This window comes from Clavelina lepadiformis, chromosome 2 (assembly GCF_947623445.1).
Source record: "Clavelina lepadiformis chromosome 2, kaClaLepa1.1, whole genome shotgun sequence".
NCBI lineage: Eukaryota > Metazoa > Chordata > Ascidiacea > Aplousobranchia > Clavelinidae > Clavelina > Clavelina lepadiformis.
The window spans coordinates 25698861-25724486 of NC_135241.1; the positions used below are offsets into that span (position 1 = coordinate 25698861).

General features: G+C 34.6%; 3 protein-coding genes across 6 annotated transcripts; 1 reads left to right on the plus strand and 2 right to left on the minus strand.

Annotated features, from left to right (window-relative positions):
* Window positions 1-4147: 4147 nt before the first annotated feature.
* Window positions 4148-9890, minus strand: LOC143445786 (uncharacterized). Of its 3 annotated transcripts, XM_076945105.1 has the most exons (15): window positions 9729-9870; window positions 9469-9561; window positions 8586-8771; window positions 7836-8207; window positions 7466-7654; window positions 7204-7346; window positions 6859-6988; window positions 6666-6782; window positions 6397-6476; window positions 5990-6218; window positions 5796-5834; window positions 5603-5652; window positions 5312-5360; window positions 5035-5081; window positions 4148-4679 (listed from the first exon to the last, which is right to left on the minus strand). In XM_076945105.1, the coding sequence occupies exons 3-15, from the start codon at window positions 8701-8703 to the stop codon at window positions 4605-4607; spliced, it is 1638 nt and encodes a 545-aa protein (XP_076801220.1). In that variant the 5' UTR covers window positions 8704-8771; window positions 9469-9561; window positions 9729-9870; the 3' UTR covers window positions 4148-4604. The 3 variants fall into 3 exon arrangements, with proteins under 3 accessions (XP_076801220.1, XP_076801218.1, XP_076801219.1); XM_076945103.1 differs by lacking the exon at window positions 9469-9561 and having other exon boundaries at window positions 9729-9890; XM_076945104.1 differs by lacking the exons at window positions 5796-5834; window positions 9469-9561 and having other exon boundaries at window positions 9729-9890.
* Window positions 9891-16226: 6336 nt separating this feature from the next.
* On the plus strand, window positions 16227-16637 carry LOC143445005 (uncharacterized). Its single transcript, XM_076943796.1, has one exon. The coding sequence runs from the start codon at window positions 16227-16229 to the stop codon at window positions 16635-16637; it is 411 nt and encodes a 136-aa protein (XP_076799911.1).
* Window positions 16638-19609: 2972 nt separating this feature from the next.
* LOC143446904 (myelin-associated glycoprotein-like) lies at window positions 19610-25448 on the minus strand. 2 transcript variants are annotated; one of them, XM_076946761.1, is made up of 14 exons: window positions 25322-25448; window positions 24188-24379; window positions 23910-24067; window positions 23683-23815; window positions 22589-22894; window positions 22221-22490; window positions 22003-22119; window positions 21860-21939; window positions 21537-21753; window positions 21419-21454; window positions 21252-21301; window positions 21132-21180; window positions 20955-21001; window positions 19610-20306 (listed from the first exon to the last, which is right to left on the minus strand). In XM_076946761.1, the coding sequence occupies exons 1-14, from the start codon at window positions 25440-25442 to the stop codon at window positions 20232-20234; spliced, it is 1851 nt and encodes a 616-aa protein (XP_076802876.1). In that variant the 5' UTR covers window positions 25443-25448; the 3' UTR covers window positions 19610-20231. The 2 variants fall into 2 exon arrangements, with proteins under 2 accessions (XP_076802876.1, XP_076802875.1); XM_076946760.1 differs by having other exon boundaries at window positions 21252-21304.
* Window positions 25449-25626: the final 178 nt, after the last annotated feature.

A 25626-nucleotide genomic window follows, 5' to 3' on the forward strand; every position in this document is an offset into this window, starting at 1 on the left:
TTTCTCAAATGACCATAAAATTAAGATCAATGACGTCAATGATAATAAAGCCGTAATGATGAATTGTTATATAATTTTAACATTAAGCCTTAGAGCAGGTCATGCTGACTCATGCTTAGCACTTCCAGGAAACATTCTTGCTATTAATTATTTTGTCAATTTGTTTCATAGAGAAGATAATTTGTACTTTTCTCAACTCTTTCATTTATTTAAGGTCCTAGAATGAGCTAACTAATAAAGAGTGGTGGGCAGTAGGTACCTTAAAAGTACCGTCAATAATGATACTGGTACTTGGAAAAGAAATGTGATAAAAAATGAAAAATAGTGTAAATAAAATTTAAAAAACATGTTTCCCAAAACCCCTAAAGTAATCTTAAAGTAATCTAAAATTAAAAACTTAAAGTAATCAATAAGAGAGTAACAAGTACCGGGACTGAATTTTATTCCTTGAGATAAGAAATTTAATGTTTTTATTCTAAAAGTACAAACAGTACCGATATTGGTACCGAAAAAGTATTGCAGTACAGTAATGTGGTATTATAGTACAGCTGTATGGCCCACCTTGGCTAATAAAGCAACTGGAAGACTAATGTACGCTTATATGGCAAAATGCAAGTTTACTAACGAGTCCTATCGGGGTGATACATTAGCTATGAGGTCAGTCTTTAGAAAAAACAATCTTCAACCTCATTCCACATCCTGCTCTGTAACAAAAATGACAACAGCCAACAAGTTGGCATCTGAAAAATTGGGTGTTTGTTGTAATATCCGTTGAAAGTGTTAGCCTTGCCCCATAGTGGAAACTGTAGTACCTACACGCATGAGATTCATCAAAGTGTGCGCCAAACTTTTTCATTTTTACGCCGATTTATTACAAACAAACAAAGAAAAACTGTTTGTTTGAACGTGAAACTATAATTAAACAAAAACTAAGAATTGAAGTTTCAGTGCACGCCATAATGTCTTTGCACGAACGAGTTCTTATTCAAAATTTCCGTACTTTCTATTCGGGGCCTAACCTACCCCACCTCAAATTTTAACATTATGACGCCGTTCTCATGAGCATTGAGCCCAAAGTTTTTCCCTGGATAAAAACATTTAACTTGGGGATTCTCTTAAAGCGGAAAGAATTGAAAACCCAACAACCTAACCAAGTATGGCCGCACACTACATGCTATAAAGTGTTCAACTATTTCTGAAGAAAAGATAAACAACTTTTCAAAAAAATACAACTGGAAAATTCTTTAAAAAATGTTTTCTCATGTCTTACTGGTAAGAAAATCAAACAAAACACATTTCAATTGTTTCAAAGGCTAGTTAACTGAGGTTTTGGCTTGGGTAAAATCCCCTAATACAGTGCTTTTTTGTTAAGTGGAGTTTTTAGCTTTCGAACGGGGTAAGGACGTAAAATGTTCAAAAACAAATTTTTGCAAAAATTAGTTTTGGGTAATACAGAATGTGTTTGGTTTGTGTAAAATATAGTTTTTAAACAGAAGCAATGAGCATATTTATGCAAATTTAGATAAGTTAAAGCTTTTCTACGCACCAATCACCATTCAGAATATTAAAATGAAAATTGTTATGCTCGATTGATTTTGATCCTATAGGCCACCAAGCCAGATGAGCTTTTTTCCACAATTTGGAAGAAGAGACTCTCTCCTTCATAATCTGGATGGTGAGTGAAAGATCTACCATTTTAGACAAGTCAAACATAGACACATGCTAATTTATATTTAACGCAATTGTAATAATTAAACTTGATTAATTGAGGTTTGTGATTAAAATATGGCGAAGTAAGTTGTCTGACTCCTGAATCCATAAGGTTACTGCTACAATAATACGTTATCCGCTAATATCCGATACTAACTTACTTATATTTAATACATTTGTAACAATTAAAATTGATTGATTGAGGTTTGTGCTTGAAAGTTCAACTATTCCGTTTGACCTTTATTTGTCCAAAGTGACCGACGAACTGTGTCGAGCTCGTTACGAAGCTAGGCTAATAAGTTGTTCTAGCCACGAAGTTGATGTTCTTCTTACAGAAAGGACAAATGACAAAATGGCAAATGTTTTACTTTTCGTCATTGATTGTTTACATACTGAAAGTTTCTCTTTCTTTATGTAACTCTCTCTCTCTCTCTCTCTCTTTTACTCTTTCATATTCTGAATGATGAATTAAAGATCTACCATTTTGGATAAGTTCAACATAGACACATGCTAATTTATATTTAGCACATTTGTAATAATTAAACTTGATTAATTGAGGTTTGTGCTTAAAATATGACAAGGTAAGTTGTTGGGTTGCTCTGGTAAATAAATCTGACTCCTGACTCCTGACTCCAAAAGGTTGCTGCTACAGTAATACGTCATCCTCACTCAGATATTAAATAAGTTATAACCTTCTGAGCTCAACACTTTAATGACATCAAAGTCAAATCGCAGAAACAGTAGAAAAGAGAACGGCAAACGAACATGCTGTGAGAACAAATTTATCGGTTTTTCACGGGAAGTAGCTTGAGGGCGCCAACCAGCGACAAAGTTAGAAGTAGTTAATGGCCGTTACAGAAAGTTCAGCTTTTCCGTTTGACCTTTTGAACTGCGTTGAGCTTAGTCAGTTACGAAGCTAGGCTAATAAGTTGTTCTAGCTACAAAATTGACGTTGGTCTTGCAAAACAAAATGATAAAACAATTTTTTTATTTTTCTTCATTGGCTTTTTACATACTGAAAGTTTTTTCTGAACTGAAACTGAAAGTTTAGCTAATTATTAACATTGCCTGATAGATTAACTGTTCACCAGAATCACTGAACAGGAGCAAGTATCGCTAGGGCTTGCCAAGTACCAGCATTACAATTACAACGGCCACTAAGCATCGAACAGGAACCGTATTGACCCAAGCTAAATTTTCTAAACACTCAGGTAAACTACTACAGAATCGAACACCTCTGTTTCAATTCTTTATTTTAAGTCGCTCAACCTCATGTAACCTCAACAGTCGTCACATACATAAAAGCAAACGACTTACTGCAAACCACTTTCATTTTAAATGCCGTTTAAGTATGTTGACCAAATTTGTAGACCTATGTTTTGAGTAGGTTCTACCTTCTTGTGCAAACAAAGCCTCAGCATTCAGGTGTCGAGCCAATATCAGTCATATACAATACATCACAACTCGATGAAAACTACTATTCGATGTTTCACAACGAAATGTGCTGAAATATTGGAAAACTAAAAGATTAATGATTATTTGATTGATTAAAATACTAACTGAAATCCGTTTTACATTTCTACGGCATTTAAGTATTTGCTACAAGCAGTTGAGAACTATTTGAAAATCTTTCATTTATCAACAATCACCAACAAAGACTGCCAACAAATCTTAATAAAGTCATTCACCAAGCTACCTTCATCGTATCGCTTTTCTGAATAATTTGTAACATGACTAGTTGAGCCAGATAGCTATCACGCGTTTCAGCTCTGAGACAATCTTCGCTTATATTTGATCACTTCTTTGTATGATATCTCTGTTTGTTTCCGCCTACACCACCTACGGTTAAATTATACGTCTGCACTCTGCACTTACATTGGCGTCTTTAACAGTAATAGTTTAACGAGGTAAAATATATGTAAAAGCAAATATATAAAAAGCACTTCCAAACGAAAATTTTTGATGAGTTGCTAGGTTTGATTTTAAAAATATCATAAACTATTTATTTTCCACGCTGAATATGTCATTTTATAACTATAGTGCGGCCGTTATCGTTTGAGGAAAATATTTTTGGCAACTTGCATAAAACGTCTTGGCAGTAATCTTGCAATTAGTTTGTCATGTGCGGTATGAAACGTGCAGGCAGTGGACTTGGCATGGTACATGTTGCACTCAGTGACTCAGACATGACATGGTTCGCGGTTTGGTCGCAGATTTTGCAACTCCCCACTTATGTCGAGTTGGACGATCTGAGGTTGGCAGGTTATTGCATATTTTGTTATCGATTAGCTTGAACAAAGAGTTATTTGGTTTTAGTCTGAACGGCCTCTGGGAGACTCCGATTTGTTATCTACAGTGCTTATTACAAATCGTTAGAGAACCGCTTCGACTCCGATTTGTTATCTACAGAGCCTATTAATTATAAATCGTCGGGCCGCTGCTTTCAATATCCAAATATGTTTATTGGTCCAATTCAATAAATAGATAAATTAGATTTATACTAGAACAATATTGTTTTAAATCAAAGTATAAGAACTTCTCAAAATGCTTTCAATCACGGTGTCAAAATAAAATTACTACTCATAACTGGATTCAAAATTGCTTTGAATTATTCTTACTACGTCAGCTTCCAAGCCCACGGAGTGGCAAAAGATAAGGCTAACTACAGTAAGATGAGGTAACCAGAGCAAATTGGCAAGATTCATAGAAATGCAAGTGGAACTGATTCTACGTTGAAACGTTGACCGCTACACACTTTTATAATCATATTAATAGTCTGGTCATGTCGTTCATGCCCAAAGGTCCTATATTTCAGTCCGGGCCATGAAAGTGCATTTTTAACAATATATACAACATAAAGAGATGGTTGTTTTAAATAGTTTGCCATTAACGTTTTATATTTCTCCATCATAAAGTCCTTCGATGATTTCATAATTTTGTTCTCCTCTGGTGTTTTCATAATTTGCTGCCTAAACAAGAAATTGAATCATTATTAATCAGATGACTGATGATACTGCTGACGTCATTACTACTTGTCTTATAACCTAACCTTTGATTGGCGTGTAATATTGTAACCTCAATAACGTGGTAGAATGATGCTATGAGTATATAGTATATACCAACACAGTGTAATGGTGATGTTAGTTTGCGAATGATGATATTATATTCAACAACACAATAATGTTGTATAAATAATTTAAAAATGTCGTAATTTTGTATTTGTAAAATTATATAAAATAAATTCAGACTTTACTTGAATATTTTATAAATTGCAACGTAGACAAAATGTAAACAGAAAAAAAATTAACAATTTTAGAAACAAACCGTAGTTTGTCGATCACCAACGTTCACTTCCAAGTAGCCATTTTTGTCTGTTAACATAAACCTGATTGTTAGGAGAATGGCAGAGTAAGTATCTTTATGAAATATTCTACAATTAAATTTTTATGATCGAAACTAGAAATTGTCGTTTTACGTCTTCATTAATAGACATCATATTTTATTACAACAGCGTGAACTAATTTTGCAATGAACTTATAACTTATATTTTCTAGTTGTTTGAAAACCTTCATGTTTATCTTAACACAATGCTCTGAGATACCTTCCTCAAGCTTCTCCAGGTTTTCATAAGCTGCGTTTGTTTCTTGTGTCTGCAAGTCATGAATTTATTTAAATATATGTACACACGCTTTATTTCTTTTATATTAACCACAAATAAAAAATACGACTAATTGAACAGTGAGAGAGAATTTAAGAAAATATAATTCGCTTATTCATGCTTCTGAATTTTCTTCTCTCTACGAATCTTTTAGTTTATTTTATATTGCAACGTTCCCAATTTCAAATCGAATCTTTAGCAATACATGCAAAATAATGTCAATATTAAAGTCACCTTTGCATTGCTTTTTACGTGTTCGTCGAATTCAACATATTCCTCATGCACTGAAAAGCAAATTTAAAATTTATTACAATTATTAAGCAAATATGTGCAGCTGACGTAAATAATCGCAATAAATTGAACGTTTTTTGTTTTTTGATTAATTTTTTACTGTCAATAAATACATCGCCGTTTAAGTTTAACTCACCAGTATGTGTTTTTGTGTTGTGTGAAGTGTTTAATTTATCTAAAAGAAATGTAAAAAGTTTGACTTACACTTCATGTTTTTTTTAGAAAATATTTATGTATTTTCAAGTGGAGTTTTATATAACTTTATTATGTCCTTAATTTCATGCATTGGGCTAAAATAGAAATTACTGTGCATTCAGTGTATTTTCTAACCTTTAGCTTTTGGCGTTTGTGGCCTCCTTGTAACATACAGTGCGAGCACAACTGTAATGCAGATGAGAGCAACAGCGGCAACAGTTCCTCCAACAATTGCTCCTGTGTTGTCTGGTGTTGGAAGTTGATCGATGTTGACAACAGTGATGTCAAACTCTATTGAGTAGTTGTATGGCGGAAGGAGATGGCTCAAAGTAAGCTTGTAAGTTCCCTCATCACTTGATGTCACCTGTGAATTTAGTTTATCTTCAATAAAATTCCGTGCATAGTTTTAATATTTGGGTCATTTCAAAAATTTCAACCCGGATGATAAATAGTTTGATATACATTGCGCATATAGTATAGTATTGCATAGTGTGCAGTATATTGTCAAATGTAATGCCCTAACTTTAATGTATTACCCTTACCTGACTCCTTGTATACAAATAGTGTTGTTCATAGCCGTTGCTGAAGACAATATCTTTTCCATCATTAGAGACCGCATTATCTGCATAATTGAAATGTCATTTGTGACAGATGCTTCAAATTTAACAACAACACTTAATGAACAAATAACACATAAACACCATAAAATATCAAATACACAATAATGTTGTCAAGGGTTCTTTGAATTTAACGATAATATTTACAGTTGTTTCGAATAGTAACATGAATAAAATTAACAGCCAAAACCAACCATTTAAAGACAAAAAAACAAATTTCATTTCGGGATTTGAAAAAAATGAAATATCACAAACTCCAGTTTTATCAATTGTCCAGCTACAAGAAATGTTTTCCATTCCATAAGGAGCATCTAAAGAAAACATTTGTTTTAACACTGTCTCGAATGTTAACAACAACGATACATTTGGGTTAAAATTATTTCTTACATTGTACGTTAACATGTTCTACCCTGGATCGTCCGGTGTCATTGAAAATCTGCGTATATGACGTCACCACTTGACATGATATGGGTTTCATGTTGTCTTCCTTTTCCAGTTTCAGGTGAAACATTTCATCCTTCGTAATTACATCAAAATGCAGACGTTACATAAACTATGTTAACATTAACTTGTTGTACTAAACGCAAAATTCTTTGTTGTGGTAAAACCAAGGGTTTTGATATATTACAAAAAAGAATAATTTTATTCTTAGTTTAGTCGAAAGAATAAAAAGTGTGGCGATTAAAATCGAAATTAGAATTAGAAAGTGTGTTAATTTCGCAAAAGTTTTACCTTTGATATTACATATCCAAGCTCATCAAAGTAAAATATCAAGGATGTTACTTCAGGAAAAACGGTATCATCATAATTGCAATTCAGGCTTGTGGTATCTCCTTCAGAAACGATCAGGTTTCCAGTGATTAACGGGTCGGAAGCTAAAAAGTAGATCTAGTAAATTGTTTAATACAATATCTCGTTTAACAAGTGTGTGGCGAGTGAAAATTTAGTTTATCAAGAGAAAATACCTCCTTACCCCTCCAAACTACTAACTTACCTGACCAACATTGTAAAGTATCCTGCCCACTCCATTCTGCATGGGCTAGACATACTGTGTCACCAGATGGCAGTGCGGTTCCATTCGAGTAAAACAAATCTCCTGTTGGGCAACTGAACATTCCACTGGCTTGGTATGTTTGAGATGATGACGTAATTACAACATAATAAGGAAGTGATGACGGGCAATCTGTATTGATTAGGTTAATATTTACAAATATTTAAACCAGTATTTTATTTAATGAATTCAAATGAAAAATAGTTTTTCTTGTATTATGAAAACTTTCAAACAATATTTAATTTATCAAAATCATATTCACTTTCAGAAACTTTACGCAGCACGCTTTGTAGTTATCGTTCAAAATGCTCACCTTGCACCAGCCTAGTTACAGAGCCTGGTATGATTACTGCTATAGCGCATCTCACTTCAATACTTATATCCCCAGCAACAAGTGGTTGAGTGATTGTCAATGTTGTTATTATGTGATTTGTTCCATCAATTGTTTGTTCAGTGCAAGTGATGCTGTCATATGTGCCCGGTGATGGAGCAACACATCCACCGAAAAGTCCTGAGTAAAACGAAGCACCACTTCCACTGTCCAGCTCTCCTCCATAGAACCAAAAACATCTATCAGTATTTGATGTTGGTGTTGGAAACTGAGCATTTACAATGAGATTGTTGAAACCAGTTGCCAATGGATTGTTTGGGGGATCAGTGCTGATTTTAGTTCCAGGCGATGCACCTAAATCAAAATTAATTCTAATTTTTGTAATTCAAAGCATAAAAAATCTCAGAATATTCTAAACAAGATAAGCAGATGTTTCGTTTCGTTTCTATTTAGAAAAAGTCTCAATGCTGATGATGCTGATGATGCTGATGATGCTGATTCCTGTGATAATGTTTTAAAATCTCCGTGCTGTTTTATTCATTCTTCCAATTATAAGTTGCTTCAAACATTATGCACTGAAATCTTTGTAATGTTTTATTTAAAAGTTCTTAATTGAATACGTTTAAGTTTAAGTATGTAGCAAATTATTGGGCAGTATTTCATGCAACAACAACCCAATTTACTTTGTATGCTTTGCTGATGAGTGAACATTTTGTAATAAGCTTGACAAACCTGTACACTGTAGATTATCTTGAGCCAACCATTGTGCATTTGCTAAGCAAATCGTATTGCTAGACGAAGGTGCTGTACCATTCGAGTAAAATAAATCTCCTGTCGGGCAACTGAACATTCCACTGGCTTGGTATGTTCGAGATGATGACGTAATCACAACACCATAGGAAAGAGATGATGGGCAATCTGTAGAATGCATAACGTATATTGAAGCTTTGATGCTCACGTTTAAATAAGGTTGTTTTAAAATGTAGTACTTGAACAATGAGCAGAGAAGCGTTGTTGTAAATGCAAACATTGTTAATACAGCAGCCTGTATATTGCGAATACAGCAAAAACGTAAGTAGTTTTTGAATGAAAAATTGTACTTTGTTTCTTGGAAAACTTTGGTTAAAACTAACAATTTGATTTGGATCCTATACTTGTGCGATTTCCTCACTTTGTGCAAAACACCTTTATTGAACTTACGCGTAGCAAAACGTAAGCACATTGCGTAGCATAAGCGCTTTAAAAGCTTTTTAATTCAACTTTACTTATCATAACAATAATAACTTAAATTGTATCTTCAAATTGCCAGTAAAACATTATTCGTTTTACCAAGTTTATATAACTCAAGTCTAAGTGGGAAATTACATGAAGCATGAAATTAGGTAAAGCTTATTTGATTTGCCCAGACGATTCAAATTTCAAAAAGTCAACGCAATAAACTCCCACAGTCAAGTTTGAACATTTTAGGCCGAACCCATGAATTTTTCAATCTTATTCTTTGAAATACTGGGCTCATACCAAGTAAATTGACTTCCCAATGATTGTTTTGTATATTTTTTTTATGCACATTACTTTAGTTTATAACAGCATTACTAGATTTGGTGGAATCCCTCACCTTAACTAAGCATGTCTGGTGATTCAAGAAGATTTTGTAACTGGTTGTGCACTTGGCATACTGGTACTGTGCATTGGTCATACTTGGTTGGTACTAGTTAATGAACCATTTCACGAGTGTTAAAAACAACAACAGCAATTTATTAACAATTGTGAATGATAAACACAGCATTTTTATGATGTTCAATTAGTATTCTCATAAAAAAGAAACCTCTTAAACAAGGCAACAATTTCAACCAACAGGCAAACAAATGTACAAACCATATATTATCAACAGACAATGAAGATCCAAGTCCAACCTCATGGCTTCTACTTTAGATGGACAACTTTGTTATAAGCAGATATTAAGTTCTTGATTTTCAGTGGTTAATAAAACTTAAAATACGCAAAAGTTATTCAATAATGAACTGCTATTGCCTGTATATAAAATTTAGTCTAAAAAATGCATTATGGAAACTACTGAAAATGATGTGGTACACTATAGAAAAATGCTGAAGTGAAAACGTCTCGCTTGGAAACAAAACATAATTCTCTTAAATAGTAGGCCTAATCCAGTCTACAAAATTCCTGAATGGCAGCTACTTCCAAAACTTCCATACACCTTGTTGATTATGAGGTAAAATGTGAAATACATTTGCAATAAAAATTTTCAATATACAATAAAGTTGTTCATTATGTGGAAGATTTTGATTGCTGAAATAATTTTCATTTGAACAAATATCAGTGCATGTTTAATTTGGGCTATTGTAAAGTGACAATTACATCACAATGATTGCATTATTTATGTGATGGATGTGCTTGTGTTAATTTGATAATTAGTTGGTGCTCAAATGACCATAAACTTAAGACGTGATGATCAATTGTTATATTATTTTAACATTGAGCCTTAGAGCAGGTCATGCTGACTCATGCTTAGCACTTCCTGGAAACATTCTTGCTATTAATTATTTTGTCAATTTGTTTCATAAAGAAAATAATTTGTACCTGTCTAGACTCTTTCATTTTTTCAAAGTCCTAGAATGAGCTAAGTAATAAACAAAGGTGGGCAGTCGGTACTTTAAAAGTACAGTCGGTAACAATATTGGTGTTGGAAAAAAATGTAAAATATTGCAAATAAAATTTAAAAAACATACTTCACAAAACCTTGAAGTGATCATTTTAAAAGTAACGAGCATTGGGACTGACTTATATTTCTTGAAAAAAGTAATTCGGTGCTTTTTTCTAAAAGTACCAACAGTACCGATATTGGTACTGAAAAATTATTGCAGTACAGTAATTCGGTACTATAGTACAGCTGTATGACACAAATCTGCTAATAAAGCAACTGGAAGACTAACGTATGCTTGTACGACAAAAACGACAAAATGCACTAACGTATGCTTGTACGACAAAATGCAAGTTTAATAACCAGCCCTAAAGGGGTGATACATTAGCTATGACGTCAGTCTTTAGAAAAAAGCAATCTTTAACCTCATTGAAGATTCGGCTCTGTAACAAGAATGACGACAGCCAACAAGTTAGCATCTGAAAAATTGTGTGTTTGTTGTAATATCCGTCGAAAGTGTTAGCCTTGCCCCATAGTGGAAACTGTGGTACCTGCACGCATGAGATTTATCAAAGTGTACGCCAAACTTTTTCATATTTACGTCAATTTATTACAAATAAGCAAAGAAAAAGTGTTTGTTTGAAGGTTAAATTATAATTAAATAAAACTAAGAATTGAAGTTTCAGTGCACGCCATCTTGTCTTTGCACGAACGAGTTCTCGTTCAAAATTTCCGTTATTTCTAGTCGGGGCCTAACCTACCCCACCTCAAATTTTAACCAGAACCGCTGAACAGGAGCAAGTATCGCTAGGGCTTGCCAAGTACCAGCATTACAATTACAACGGCCACTAAGCATCGAACATGAACCGTATTGACCCAAGCTAAATTTTCTAAACACTCAGGTAAACTACTACAGAAGCGAACACCTCTGTTTCAATTCTTTATTTTAAGTCGCTATGTAACCTCAACAGTCGTCACATACATAAAAGCAAATGACTTACGGCAAACCACTTTCATTTTAAATGCCGTTTAAGTATGTTGATCAAATTTGTAGACTTATGTTTTGAATAGGTTCTACCTTCTTGTGCAAACAAGGCCTCAGCATTCAGGTGTCGAGCCAATATCAGTCATATACAATACATAACAACTCGATGAAAACTATAATACGATGTTTCACAACAAAATGTGCTGAAATATTGGAAAACTAAAAGATTAAGGATTAATTATTTGATTGATTAAAATACTAACTGAAGTCCGTTTTACATTTCTTCAGCATCTAAGTATTTGCTACAAGCAGTTGAGAACTATTTGAAAATCTTTCATTTATCAACAATCACCAACAAAGATTGCCAACAAATCTTAATAAAGTCATTCACCAAGCTACCTTCGTCGCTTTGCTTTTCTGAATAATTTGTAACATGATCACTGATCAGTTGAGACAGATAGCTATTACGCGTTTCAGCTCTGAGACAATCGTTGCTTATATTTGATCACTTCCTTGTATGATATCTTTGTTTGTTTCCTCCTACACCACCTACGGTTAAATTATACGTCTGCACTTACATTGGCGTCTTTAACAATAATAGTTTAACGATGTAAAATATATGTAAAAGCAAATATATAAAAAGCACTACCAAACGAAAATTTTTGATGAGTTGCTAGGTTTCATTTTAAAAATATCATAAACTATTTATTTTCCACGCTGAATATGTCATTTTATAACTATAGTGCGGCCGTTATTGTTTGAGCAAAATGTTTTTAGCAATTTGTATTAAACGTCTTGGCAGTAATCTTGCAATTAGTTTGTTATGTGCGGTATGAAACGTGCAGGCAATGGACTTGTCACGGTACATGTTGCACTCAGTGACTTAGCCATGACATGGTTCGCGGTTTGGTCGCAGAGTTTGCCACTCCCCACTTATGTCGAGTTGGACGATCTGAGGTTGGCGGTTATTGTATATTGTGTTATCGATTAGCTTGAACAAAGAGCTATTTTTTAGCCCGAGCGACTTTCAAGAGACGCCGATATATTGTCTACAGCGCCTATTATAAATCGTCAGACCGCCGCTTTGAATATCCAAATATGTTTATTGGTCCAATATACTAGATCAGTGTTTCTCAACCTTTTTAGCCCACGGACTATTTTCCATTAGCATAAGTATTTGCGGACTCAGGTAATAGGAATAAAAAATAAGTTAGTTCAACACTTAAACAGTAACACAACACACACAAAAAGCAGAAGCAGTTTTTTTATTGGGCACATTTGCAATGTAGGCTAAATCTCAATGAGAACCTTGAAAATTACGACCTTTGCTCAACCTGTCTCAGTGAGAACCTTGTCCCTGAACTTGTTTCACAAGTTTGTCGGAATCAGGAATTATGGTCGTCAACGCACATCTGATATCGTCTTCTGGTTAAAGTTCATTCCGGTACTTGGTTTTAACCATAGCCAATGTTGAAAATCCAGCTTCACGTAAGTACATGCTACGTTGTTTTACGCTTGATTTGCATTCGCATGCAGTCTTGTCTGCCTTCGCATGGAAGCGCTTGTCGATTTCTCGAGCAATTATCCAAGCAGCAGAGAAAGAAGCGCGCACTGCTTTGTTGTGAGAGTAAACTAATCTTCCCCAAGCGGTTGGGTGATCAAAGCGACTTCTCTTTACCTGATATTTTTTTTCTTTAAACACATCAAGAGGTTTGTTGACGAATTTTTCATGGTTTCGTTCTAGGTGTCCACGAAGTTTTGCTTCAGCTATGTGCTAAGACTTTTAAGCACAACACACACAGTGGCCAAACTTCACCATTTACCTCGACCGAAGTAAATCCAAGCGTCAATTAATCATCATTATATGCAAACACCTGCTTTCGTTTTGCTATGACTAGATCTTACATTAAGTTTTAAAATATTTTAACTTTACGCCACCAACAATACCTAATCTGGCTTCCTATGCACAGACATTTGCGAGCATAACCTGGTGTGACGTGTGCAAGTGAAATCGCATTGCGGGAGAAGGAAAGAAAGAAAAAAGGCGCTGACACTTGCGAACTCTTTTTAAAAACAGAAAAAAGTATCTCTTGCGACCCCTAATTTTTGAGGGGAAAAGCTGTCGCGAAAATTATGACCTATGCCTAATTTAATTATATACGATAAAATAATGGGCTTGCGGACTCACAAAAATCTTACGCGGACTCAAATGAGTCCGTGGACTCGGGGTTGAGAAACACTGTACTAGATAGTTAAATTAAATTGATAATAGAACAATATTGTTTCAAATCAGAGCATGTGAGCTTCTGAACATGCTTTCAATCACGGAGTGAAATAAAAATATCTGCTCATAATCGGATTCAAAGTTGAGTTGAATTATTCTTACTACGTCAGCTTCCAAGCCCACGCAGTGGCAAAAGATAAGACTAACTAGAGTAAGATGAGATAACCAGAGCAAATTGGCAAGGTTCATAGCAATGCAAGTGGAACTGATTCTACGATGAAACATGTTCTACGTGAAAAATGAAACACAATCTTAATATTTAGCTGCTCTGTATTCTCAGCATTTATAATTTAGAATATTTATATCTACGGCTTATTTAGAATCCAGCAACTTCCTCCAAATTACTTTCGGTTTAAAAACTAAGCTGTTTGCTGATCAAACATATGTAACCTAGGCTGAACTTTTCTGGGTAAATAATCCTTTAAAATTCTGTTAAGCCGCTAACATCATAAATAAAATTACACGAAATGAAAACTACTACATGATATTTCGCCATTAAATGTGGTAAAACACTTGAACAATCAAAGGTTGAACAAAACATTAATGATCCAAAATACCGTTTAAAAATTTTTAATTAATCGAAAATCTCTTACAAATTTCAAAATATTTAAATCAAATCCTAAACAAAGTTACCATCATTTTCTTTCTCAACCGGTTTGCAAAATGGCAAGCTGCGCCATTTATCTAGTAAGCGTTTAAGTCATGAGATAATCGATTTGAAAACTTCCGTGTAATATATCCTTTGTCTTCCACCTACGCGGTTAATATTAGAGATACATTAGTCACCCTCACACATACGTCATCTAAGAGTTGCAATCTCGCCAGTGACATCCATCGGGTCTTAAATCGTAAGATACCGTCTATGTGGTGCGTGTTTGTACTGCGTCATCAGATAGAGGCTCATACTCAGAAGTGCAATGAATGTGATTCTGAGCTGACGTACGTAAGGTCGCAGACCCAGCGTCTTAGCTAAATTCGGCTACATAAAAGGTGTCGGCGATAGATCTGTTCAAGGTATTTGAGGAAAGGACCGAAGTCTACATATACGCTCCGTTGATGGTAACATCAAGCACACAATTTGCTTCCTTGTTGTTGAAGTTAGAAACTTAATCCTAGCCCTAGCCTAGAACATGTTCAAATGATACGCAAAATTCCAGAAAACCTTTTGCGGTAATTTTCGATCTATTGTTCTTCTTTACTAATTTCGCCAATATATAATATAGTAAATATTTTATGACCTATCCAGGTGTTTCAGTTTTTTTTAAGACCCTATTTTCTTGTAAAAAAGCCGATTCCGGACAAGCACAGAAGCACTCATTAAGCATTTTCTTCTTAACAATGTTGATTTATTATAAAAAGAAGAAATGTTCCTGTACACGATTGCATTTAGTGTTGTCCAGATCCGGAGGTTGATTTTAAATAAAACGTATGACAAATTTTCAAGTTAAATAAATATGTTTTTGTTTACAAATGTTTAATGAAAACTTTGTTAAGTTTTTTAGTTCTAAACCTATCTAAATGTAAGTGCTATCTCCTTATTATAAACGATATACGCAGTCATATAACAAAAGCAATGTGTAACAGAGATATTGTAGGTAACCCTTACATGAGAAGTCAAGATGGACAGTTACAGATGCAGCTGGCAGATAGGTTGAGGTTGAGGAAGGAATATTGTGAAAAGCTACTGAGGATGCTCTGACACATGATTTGGAAACAACGATGAATGAGTTCTTGTAAGCTGACGAGTTAGTTCTCGTAGGTCGTAGGAGATAACTGGAAAGAAATGTCAGAATGCGAAATGTCAGAATGGTTTAAGGTAAAAGTGGGGGTCAACCAGGTTTCAGTGCTAAGCCCGATTGGTGCGATCAGTGCGATTTAGAAACAACAATGAATGAGTTCTTGTAAGCTGATGAGTTAGTTCTCGTAGGAGATAGCTGGAAAGAGGTGGAGGAGAAGTTTGTTAGATGGAAATGCGCACTGGAAAGCAAAGGTTTGAAGGTGAACATCAATAAAACCAAAGCGATGAGAATTGGTAGAAAATCATCGAAGGGAGTAGTCAGTACTGTTGATCCATGCGCAATTTGTGGAAAGAGAGTAGAGAGAAATTCAATTCAATGCAGAGAGTGCGAGTATTGGGTGTATAAGATATGAATCAATGGAAGGCTGACGAGTGGAACGAATTACGAATGTGGCAGATGTAAAGGTTGTATTAGTGATAAAGAAGAGGAGAAATATGTGAAATTGGGAAGTGATGAGATCGAGCTTGTTAAGGAATTTCGTTATTTGGGGGATATGATTGGGGAAGATGACAGTACTGGCAAGGCAGTGACGGCAAGAATACGCGCTAGCTAGAAAAAGTTTAAGGAATTGTCTGGTACACCCTGTGGCAGACTACTCTCTACCAACCTGAAAGGAAGGCTGTATAAAGCATATATATGAAGTGTGATGTGTTATGGAGCTGAATGCTGGGCGATGAAGAAGGCTGATATCAGGCGAATGCAGACGACAGAAATGAGGATGATTCGAATGATGTGTGGTAAGACACTACGAGATGGGATTGCCAATGATGTGCTGAGAGGGTGGACAGGTGTTGAAGATTTTGAAGAACATCTGAGAGGGCATCGTCTGAGATGGTTGGGGCACATTGAGCGAATGAATGAGGAGAGCTGGACGAGAAGAGTACAGCATAAGATGATTGAAGGAAATGTGAAAAGGGGAAGACCAAAGAAAACATGGGAAGAGACGGTGAAGGATGATATGAGAAGGAGAGGTTTGAAGATCGAGGATGCCATCGACAGGGGAAAGTGGAGGCGTCGCTGCAGACAACTGGATGACCCTGAATTTGTTTCGGGATGAAGACCAGGCCTGAACAACAGGCGAATGGAAGATGATGATTCTTTCAAGAGTATTTTTCAAGCCTTGCAAAATAATGTTTTGGTAAAAATAAGAAAGCATCAACCGATTTCATGCAACCAGAGAATTGCTCCAACATAAAGAGCTTGTGCTTTGCAGGATAAGAAGAGTTGATTACAATATAAATTTCAATTTGCGCACAAATTTATTAGCACCAAATCCAACACAAAAAAGTTTTAACCTAGATGTAATATATCACAATGATGTGATGGATCTAGTTTAGATCTAAAGTTTTAAGAAATTTAAACATTTCACTTGTGTCAAAGTCAGTGCTAAAATTGCTGCATGTCCTTGCTATTGTGACGATTACGTCACGACTCACGAGTTGTTTTTGACATGTTTGGAATTTAATTTGGGATATTGAAATTCATTTGTTTACCAGATTTGAGTTTTCCTTAATGACGTCAGATAATTTCCTCGCTTGAACTAGTTTGCCACATATATATACTGTTGTAATGTTTACGATCTCCCTTTTCCCTATTTTACCGTCTCACGTGTTACTGAGCGCGATGTAACATTCCGCAAGCTTTGCCCTAAGGTGAAAACCTTTGTGTTATAATAAATAAAATGGGAACTTTATAAGTTAGTAATTTGTATAGACAGGATCAAGCAACTAACAGCATAGTCACGCAAATTTGAGAAATGAGAACTCATCCATCGAAGCAGAAGCAAAACAAGTCACCAACCATCAATCGTCCTCGCTCATATTCAAACAATTACCGCCAGCATACGCAGTCTTTATGACAGATATGTTCCTTGTGTAATACTTCACACAAGTAGTGCACAAGCGAACTATTTCTTTGTCATAAATTGGTGCCCGAGTAAGTTCGAAATTGCTGAGTTAGTTGCACATTGAGCGAGAAAGACTGTTACCAGCTATTTATGAAGTTTTGATGACCAAGTTTCAACAGCAAGATCAGCCAACTACGAACGCTAGTCAACGAGGAAGTTTTCACGACATTCCATCTACAATATAAGCAACCAGACTAATTCGGAAATAACAGAACTAATGACATTGATACCTGGTTGATGTGATGAAGTTTTGATCGCCTAACTAACGTGTTATACATCTCCAAGAGCATGAGCGACCTATTGTATATACTTTTACGCATCAAGAAACAAAGTCCACTGGACATCGCCACACGGCGCATCTCTCTACCGCAAACAAGGCTTGCTACAGCCGCGGAACGACACACGCAGACGTGATCGCTCATTTTTTTTACCTTCGACATGCAAGGGAAAGCGACACTTCTGTAAGCTTATGTCTCATGTTTTGTATTTCAAGTGAAACGGTGTATCGATATTTGTTATATTTACCGAGCTCTGTCATTGTACTGTACCAAATTCTTGTTTTAATAACTGTGATGAATATTATAACCACAGACATAATTTTGTCGAGTAAAGGTTGCCTTCAATTTCATTTCAGGCAAGCTTTACTCTGGGTAGGAAGGCTATGTGACGATTACGTCACGACTCACGAGTTGTTTTTGACATGTTTGGAATTTAATTTGGGATATTGAAATTCATTTGTTTACCAGATTTGAGTTTTCCTTAATGACGTCAGATAATTTCCTCGCTTGAACTAGTTTGCCACATATATATACTGTTGTAATGTTTACGATCTCCCCTTTTCCCTATTTTACCGTCTCACGTGTTACTGAGCGCGATGTAACATTCCGCAAGCTTTGCCCTAAGGTGAAAACCTTTGTGTTATAATAAATAAAATGGGAACTTTATAAGTTAGTAATTTGTATAAGTTAGACAGAATCAAGCAACTAACAGCATAGTCACGCAAATTTGAGAAATGAGAACTCATCCATCGAAGCAGAAGCAAAACAAGTCACCAACCATCAATCGTCCTCGCTCATATTCAAACAATTACCGCCAGCATACGCAGTCTTTATGACAGATATGTTCCTTGTGTAATACTTCACACAAGTAGTGCACAAGCGAACTATTTCTTTGTCATACTATCTACGGTAATTAACGATTCATGTTCAAATGTTTTCACATGTTGAAATAAAATAAGGTAGAAATAACTTCGTTTTTACTGATTTGTAAAGTTTTAAAATTGTTGCTAATAAGTTGAGTTGGCACTGCCACAGCTTCGTCCCATTATGTTGATTATTTTATTAAATTTTTATGGTTAATGTTATGTGTGGCAGTTTTGTAAATCTAGTTTGTTTAAACATAAATACTAAATCAATCCTCTGTATGAAGCATCATCCTCACAAGATCAAGTGGAAGCCGCTTATGCTGAGGTTGATAAAAGAAAAAAGAAACAAAAACTTTGTGCTCAAGGTGAGAGTCTTCTCTTTGTATTATTCGCAGTATTTTAGTTGTCATTCAATTCCAAGTTAAGTTGCATTACTTGCTTTTTACACCACAGATCTGACCCGAAAATGAAAGATCGCAATGCAGCTTATTGGAGATGTTGGTCCTGCCCATATGGAATCAATACGTCCATGATTGTGTAAATGACGTCTGGGATGATCACCATGCAGTGCATGCACCATGATCACCACCAAAGAAGCAAATGTTTGCTTAAATTGGATGAAATCGGATTGGGAAAAGATTGTCCGGTGTTATACAAATAATGCATTGCTTGAGAAGTGAATTATATTGGCGTGTTTTTTAATTTCAAAATGTTTGCCGCGCTTGCCGGATAGTTATGACTCCGTGTTTGTGATATTCTGCAAGGGTCGAAGGGTTGTAATTGAATAATCGTAACTATAATAAAATGTAAGCGAATTAATGAATAAAATAACAGCCGAGGTGTTCACAAATCTATCAACTGTTATATTTTTGATTCTTGAATGAAGTTGGTAAAATATAAAACAAGGAACAATGAATAAATAATACGGAATAAGCCTCAATCGACAGAACATGACACGTGAAATTGTGTTCGTCACCACACACCTGCCCATGAAATCAAACTGCCGTCGAGAAGATGAAGTGATGATTATATTATTATCATTCGCTTTGGTAAACCGGAAATTGATACAACCAGGACACAAACAATCAAAAATTATTTCACTAAGTTTTGCAAAATCAAATCTTTCTGACAATGCCACAACTTCTGACTGTGCAATCTTTCTGATTGTGCTGCACACAGAAGTGGCCCAGATTGAAGAAAGTAATCCACAAAAACTATAGCATCCTAAAGTAATTTTATGGTCAAAGAAGCCATAATATTTATGGTTTGTATATTTCTCATTTGTCTTTAAAATAACAATAAAGAATAAAAGAATAAATAAGAATAGCAACAATAAGAATAAAATAGCTTTATAGCATTATTCAACATAACAACAAAGATGGTTGTTGTTAACTTTCCGGAAACCGCAATGTACAAAACGGATTAAAAAGGCCAAAAGCAACGAGGTAGAATCAGTGTAAATTTATATGTAATTTTAGTTCCCGCTGCAATCCTGATAATGACATTTAATTCCAATTTTAAAGATTTTAGCAATTTGTATTTTATATTAATTAGTGCTCTTCTTGAATAAACAATATTATGCGTTTTTTCCTATCTACAAACTAGATTGTATCGTCATATTGCCCATCTATGGTGTCATAGTTTTGCCTATCTGGGGCGTTTTCATATTGTGAAGTCTAAAACAGAAAAAAATATGTTACATGCGACTAAAACTAATCGAAATTCACAAAAATTTGATCATTAAAAACAAGACGCTAAAATTTTATTCTAACTCGTAATTATTGTATGTTTAACTTCATATGTTTTATGTAAGGGAACAGTTACCTGGTCAATATTTACTGCTAAAATAATTTCTTCGTGTACAGGGTGGAGCAGAGAAAGCACATGTATTTAAAAATTAACTTCAGGCCAGAATTAAGCTCTAACTTATAGCACTGGATTCAAACGCGCTAACCATTGCACTGTCCAGGCTTAAACAATCGCAGCAATAAAGATCAAATTAAACTTTAAGGTGATTTGTGAATTAGATATTTGCTCTACTGGCCTTCAGTTACAAGTATTTGCAAGAATAAATTTTAAAATGTGGCCGAAATTAATCCAGTTATTGCAAACACCGGTATTCATCGTTAAATTAAATGGAGTTATTCAGTTTTCACTTTCATGACTCAACCGATGAGGAATCAGCGCAAGGTTTAAGTCGTGCAAAGACTTTTCTCAGTCTTGAGGATAAACATTATCACAACATGTCATTTCAAAAACATGCGGTTTTTCTCCTGCAACTTGTATTTTTAACGACATGAGTATTTTTTGAAGGAATTGCTTACCGGGTTTTGTTTCTGACCAACGTTGACTGCCAGATAACCGTCTCTTCCTAAACAAGTTGATAGAAGTGAGATTGATAATCTAGTTTAATTCTTGCAAGTAGAAACAAACTTAATTGAAACAAATTTATATTTATTCTTTTGCCAGACAAAACTCCCAAAGCAATCCTTATATTATACCTTCCAAAGGTCGGTCGATGCTTTCATAAGTTCCATTGGTTCCTTGACACTAAAAATTTGATAAAACTTATTGAAGATTCACAACGTAGCACCAACAAAAATTTACTGACAGTCATTCACCTGCAAGTTTTCTCGATTCTGATCTTTGATTTCAATGCATTCCGGAGCAACTGCTAACATTACACTTATTATTTCGCACTGGTTGATAAAATATTTCAACATACAACTTAACTTTTTTTACCGTTTAAGAAACTAGCAGTAAATTCAATTGAAATTGTTCAATTTACCTATGTTTGCTGGTTTTTCAATCGAGTTGAATGAACCTTAAAACAATCATACAAAAATTAAATTACATGATTTAAATTTTAAACTGTGCAATTAATATAATTTATAGGAGATTATTACTTTTTGGATTTTGTTTTGGTTTTCTCTTCACAATATAAACTGAGACCACAATTGTTATGCAGACGACAATGACAGCTGCCACAGACCCTCCGACAATTGCTGGTACATCCAGTTGTTGATTGTTGATGACAGCGATGTTAAACGCGATTGAGTAGTTGTACGGTGGAAGAGGATGACTCAGTACAAGAGCATAAGCTCCTTCGTCATTGGATGTTACCTGCGTGGTTCAACACATATTTAATTTTGAAATTATAACTTTCAATACTTGTATTTCAATTAAAGCATTACACGATATAATTGATATTTAAAGAACATTCCTCCACCTTTGTTTTTTTGTATAAATAATGTTGTTCCTGGCCAATGCTGAAAACGATATTCGGACCATCGTTTCCAACCGATATTTCTGCAATATTTCAATGTTTTTAGCAAAAAGGTAACGACATTTATCAAATATAACAGCTCTTACTATTCATATCCAATGATGCAAATTCCACTTCTGGGTTAGAGAAGATTATGACATCACAAACTCCAGTTTCCTCGATGACCCAAGCACATGATGTTGTAGTTACTTGATATGGAGCATCTGATTAAAAAGAAATTTTAATTCTTGTTTCCGGGGATCAATAAAAGTTCAAAGCAAATTAAAGAAGTCAAATTAATGTTTTTGTCATTTACAACGCTTACATTGCACGTCCACGTACACTGATGCATCAAAACTTCCAAACAAGTCACTTGTAACGCAAGTGTAATTTCCTGCATCAGCAGTTGTCAAGGAAACCACTTCAAGCACCGGTTGTTTGACAATAGTTCCATTTGGTAGGATTATTTCAAATTCTGTTGCAAGTTCGTCTTCATATGAGATATGACATGACAGTGTCATATTGTTGCCTGTTTGAGAGATCACGATGTTATCACTCTTAGGCATGTCATCTACTTTTCCAAATGAAACTGACCCTTTAAAAAAACACTGAAACTGTAATTGCATAGTTTAATGATGAAATCGTGTGTGATTAATAGATACATCCAAACTTATATGATATGTTCTATCTTACTTGTCAAAGGCACAATGATAACTTTTTGCATCTTGCTTGAAGCAAAACCATAATCATTGGTAGCAGTGCAAGAGATTGAGCTGTTTGTGCTAAGATGGTAATCCATGTTGCAATCACTTGTATGTGCTGATGAGATATTCTCACAACTTTTGCCACAAACTGTCCATACGCACGATGCTGCAGGATTTGCATCACTTGAACAAACTAATGTCAGATTCTGGTCTGATCTAATGAGATATTCATCTTTTCCAACTTCCAAGAAGTATTTTGATGCAGAAACTTGGCTTTTTGCGAAACTTGGTCTATCTGTCAAGAACAGTTTATTATTTATTGCACACACATTGATTTTTCCCATTCATTCACTCCATAAAATATTTAATGGCATCATATAATACTTAATACACATAGCAGAGCCCATGCCAAGTAGTTAAAATGACTGGCAACCATTAGATAATGGCTCAAATTTCACATAGTAATGAATTCGAAAACCGCTCTCTCATCACCGACCTGATTGAAATAACTTGGGTTCACATAATGCTGAAATCAAAATCTAGTCAAGGAATTGGCTTTCATATCATGATTTTAAAGCTTCACCTGCACATTACTGACTGACTGATTGATTGATTGATTGATTGAAACTGATTGCAACACACCTTTAGCTCGCAGTACATAAAAACTTAACTAAGTTCACCGTAAAGAATTTATAGATTGAAAATCATAATCACAGAAATAATTCTTTAAAACATATATATTTGGGAGCATCAGATGAAGCTTAAACCTTGCAAATTGCAACTATTAACTCAACAATTAATTCTTGTTTGGTTTGTTAAACCGATTTTACAATTGTCAGCGAATTTTGAATTGTATACGTAGGTTTATCAACAGTTTGATGAAATATCTAATATCAATACCAACATTTTTAAAATTTTGTTTTGTTCTTTTTTATCCATTTACAGCGATATCCATTTTATCCATCCATTTTATCCATTTTTATCAATTTACATTTCTTTTTTGTCCATTTATATATATACTGGCAACGATTGCTTCAAAAAATTAAGTGATATAATTTTTGTCCTGGGACATCTTTTACTCACATAATACATCCAGTGTATATTCCAACGACCTTCCTCTTGTAGGAGAGAGATCAGTATAAGGAGTAACAGCCTGACATGAGACTACTTTGTTGTTGTCACTTCTTTGTATGGGGGACAGTGTGAATGGTTCCCCCTTGGTGAGTGAAATACATTCATTAAAGTGAAGCAATTACACAGTTCTATTATTCTACGTAACTAAGTTGAAAAAATGAAATTAAAGAACTGACCTTAGTCGTGACGAACTGATTTTGATCAACGTAAAATCGTGAAGTATCACCAGATGGAATGACGTCATTGTAATCACAGGTCATTGAGAGAGCTCCACCTTCAGGTACACTCAGCTTATTGCCGACAACTGAGCTGCTTGTGAAGCTTACAGTGGCTGCTAAATACAAATCATCATTTAAACAATATTAAAATATGCCTAAGAAATTAACTTGTAATTAACTATTTGAATTATTGAAAATTTCAAAATTAACTAAAATGTTGAGTTGACAAAACAAACCTGTCCAACATTGCAGATTATTCTGACCACTCCATTCTGCTGAAGACAGACAAGTAGTGTCACTAGATGTCAGTATTGTACCATTTGAATAAAACAAGTTTCCTCCGTTAGAACAAGCAAACTTTCCTGGTGAGTTGAACATCCTGGAAGTTGCATCCACAACAACATCATATGGAAGTGAGGAGTTACAATCTGCGGCAAATTGCACATCTATTAGTAATAAGTGTATGAAGTAGCATAATTAATTAAACCTAGTTTACATTACGATGTTAGTGCAATTTTTTTGGCCCAAGCAACTTACAACTGATGTTTTATTTAAAAAGCAAAAGATATTAGAATATATAATAAATATAAATTGTGTTGAATCAATTTTATGTTATTAAAGAATGGAGAGAAAATCAAATTTTATTATGTAAAGATTATATCATCTTGTTAGTCGTGCGTATAGATTTCGTACAAAATATTTGAAGTTCAGCTTGTAAACGTCCAAATGATACATTATGCATTGTATGTGTCAGCAGTGCCATTTGTCATCTAGGCTGTTTGTTTGTCTTTGTTCCACAAGTTTCTTGTCGAATAAAGAAACTATTTTTGTTTTTAGTTTATTTATTTTTACGCAGCTTGCATTTTACTACGTTTACTACATTTACTACATATGCCAATGACCACGGTCAATTTTGATCACACTAGCTTCCGTCACCATGTTATGATGAATAAATGATAATATAATTCACTTTTCGAATTCATGCGCAACAACAACAATCACATCCACCATTGCTACAATTATCCTACAATGAAGGAAATTTCCAGCAGGTTTTTAGGAGTATCTTCAATGTTTGGTTTTTGGCCAAATCGAACTGAATATGGACATTTTTTATGAGTTCGGCCGAATCAATTTGATCTGCAGAAATTTTGGTTGTTACCTCTAGTAAGTTGTTATTTTTTATGATGTTAATGGTATTTTAGCTGCTTTCATGTTTAACTATTTAGAATAATTACATTCACGTTAAATTTTGTTTAAGATTCAAAGCTCACGTTTTGATATAACAGAAATTTTACCTATTACCTATTAGGTTCTTACAATTTAATAATGTTCCTGATAATGTTTAGATAATAGTCAGGTTTTATATGTACCTCTTATATTAAGTACAATGGATTGTGAAACAAAAACAACACTAAGTTCAACCAGATGTCCATCTTCTTCAGTTTTCAGCTGTGCAATGGTAAGTTGTGTGGTGAAGTTTGATGCTGACATAGCAACTGCACTGTTGGAGATAAGTGACATGTTACATCACTGAGGTACCACAGTTCATTTGAAGTTATTTTATAATAAATGATATAATCATTACATCAACATCACTTATTCAAGGTTTATTCAACAATTTCTACATGTGCAAGTCTGTGTAAAGAAGTATTAATAACTAACGAATATGCATATT

Coding starts and splice junctions, on each gene's coding strand:
- LOC143446904 (XM_076946760.1), bottom strand. CDS start 25,442: ATGTCAGCATCAAACTTCACCACACAACTTACCATTGCACAGCTGAAA. Junction 22,895..23,682: donor ATATACACTGGATGTATTAT/GTGAGTAAAAGA, acceptor TGTTCTTGACAG/ATAGACCAAGTTTCGCAAAA. Junction 22,491..22,588: donor TATCATTGTGCCTTTGACAA/GTAAGATAGAAC, acceptor GTTTTTTTAAAG/GGTCAGTTTCATTTGGAAAA.
- LOC143445005 (XM_076943796.1), top strand. CDS start 16,227: ATGTGTTATGGAGCTGAATGCTGGGCGATGAAGAAGGCTGATATCAGG.
- LOC143445786 (XM_076945103.1), bottom strand. CDS start 9,771: ATGAGGTTGGACTTGGATCTTCATTGTCTGTTGATAATATATG. Junction 5,653..5,795: donor CAACACAAAAACACATACTG/GTGAGTTAAACT, acceptor TTTGCTTTTCAG/TGCATGAGGAATATGTTGAA. Junction 5,361..5,602: donor ACGTAAAAAGCAATGCAAAG/GTGACTTTAATA, acceptor CATGACTTGCAG/ACACAAGAAACAAACGCAGC.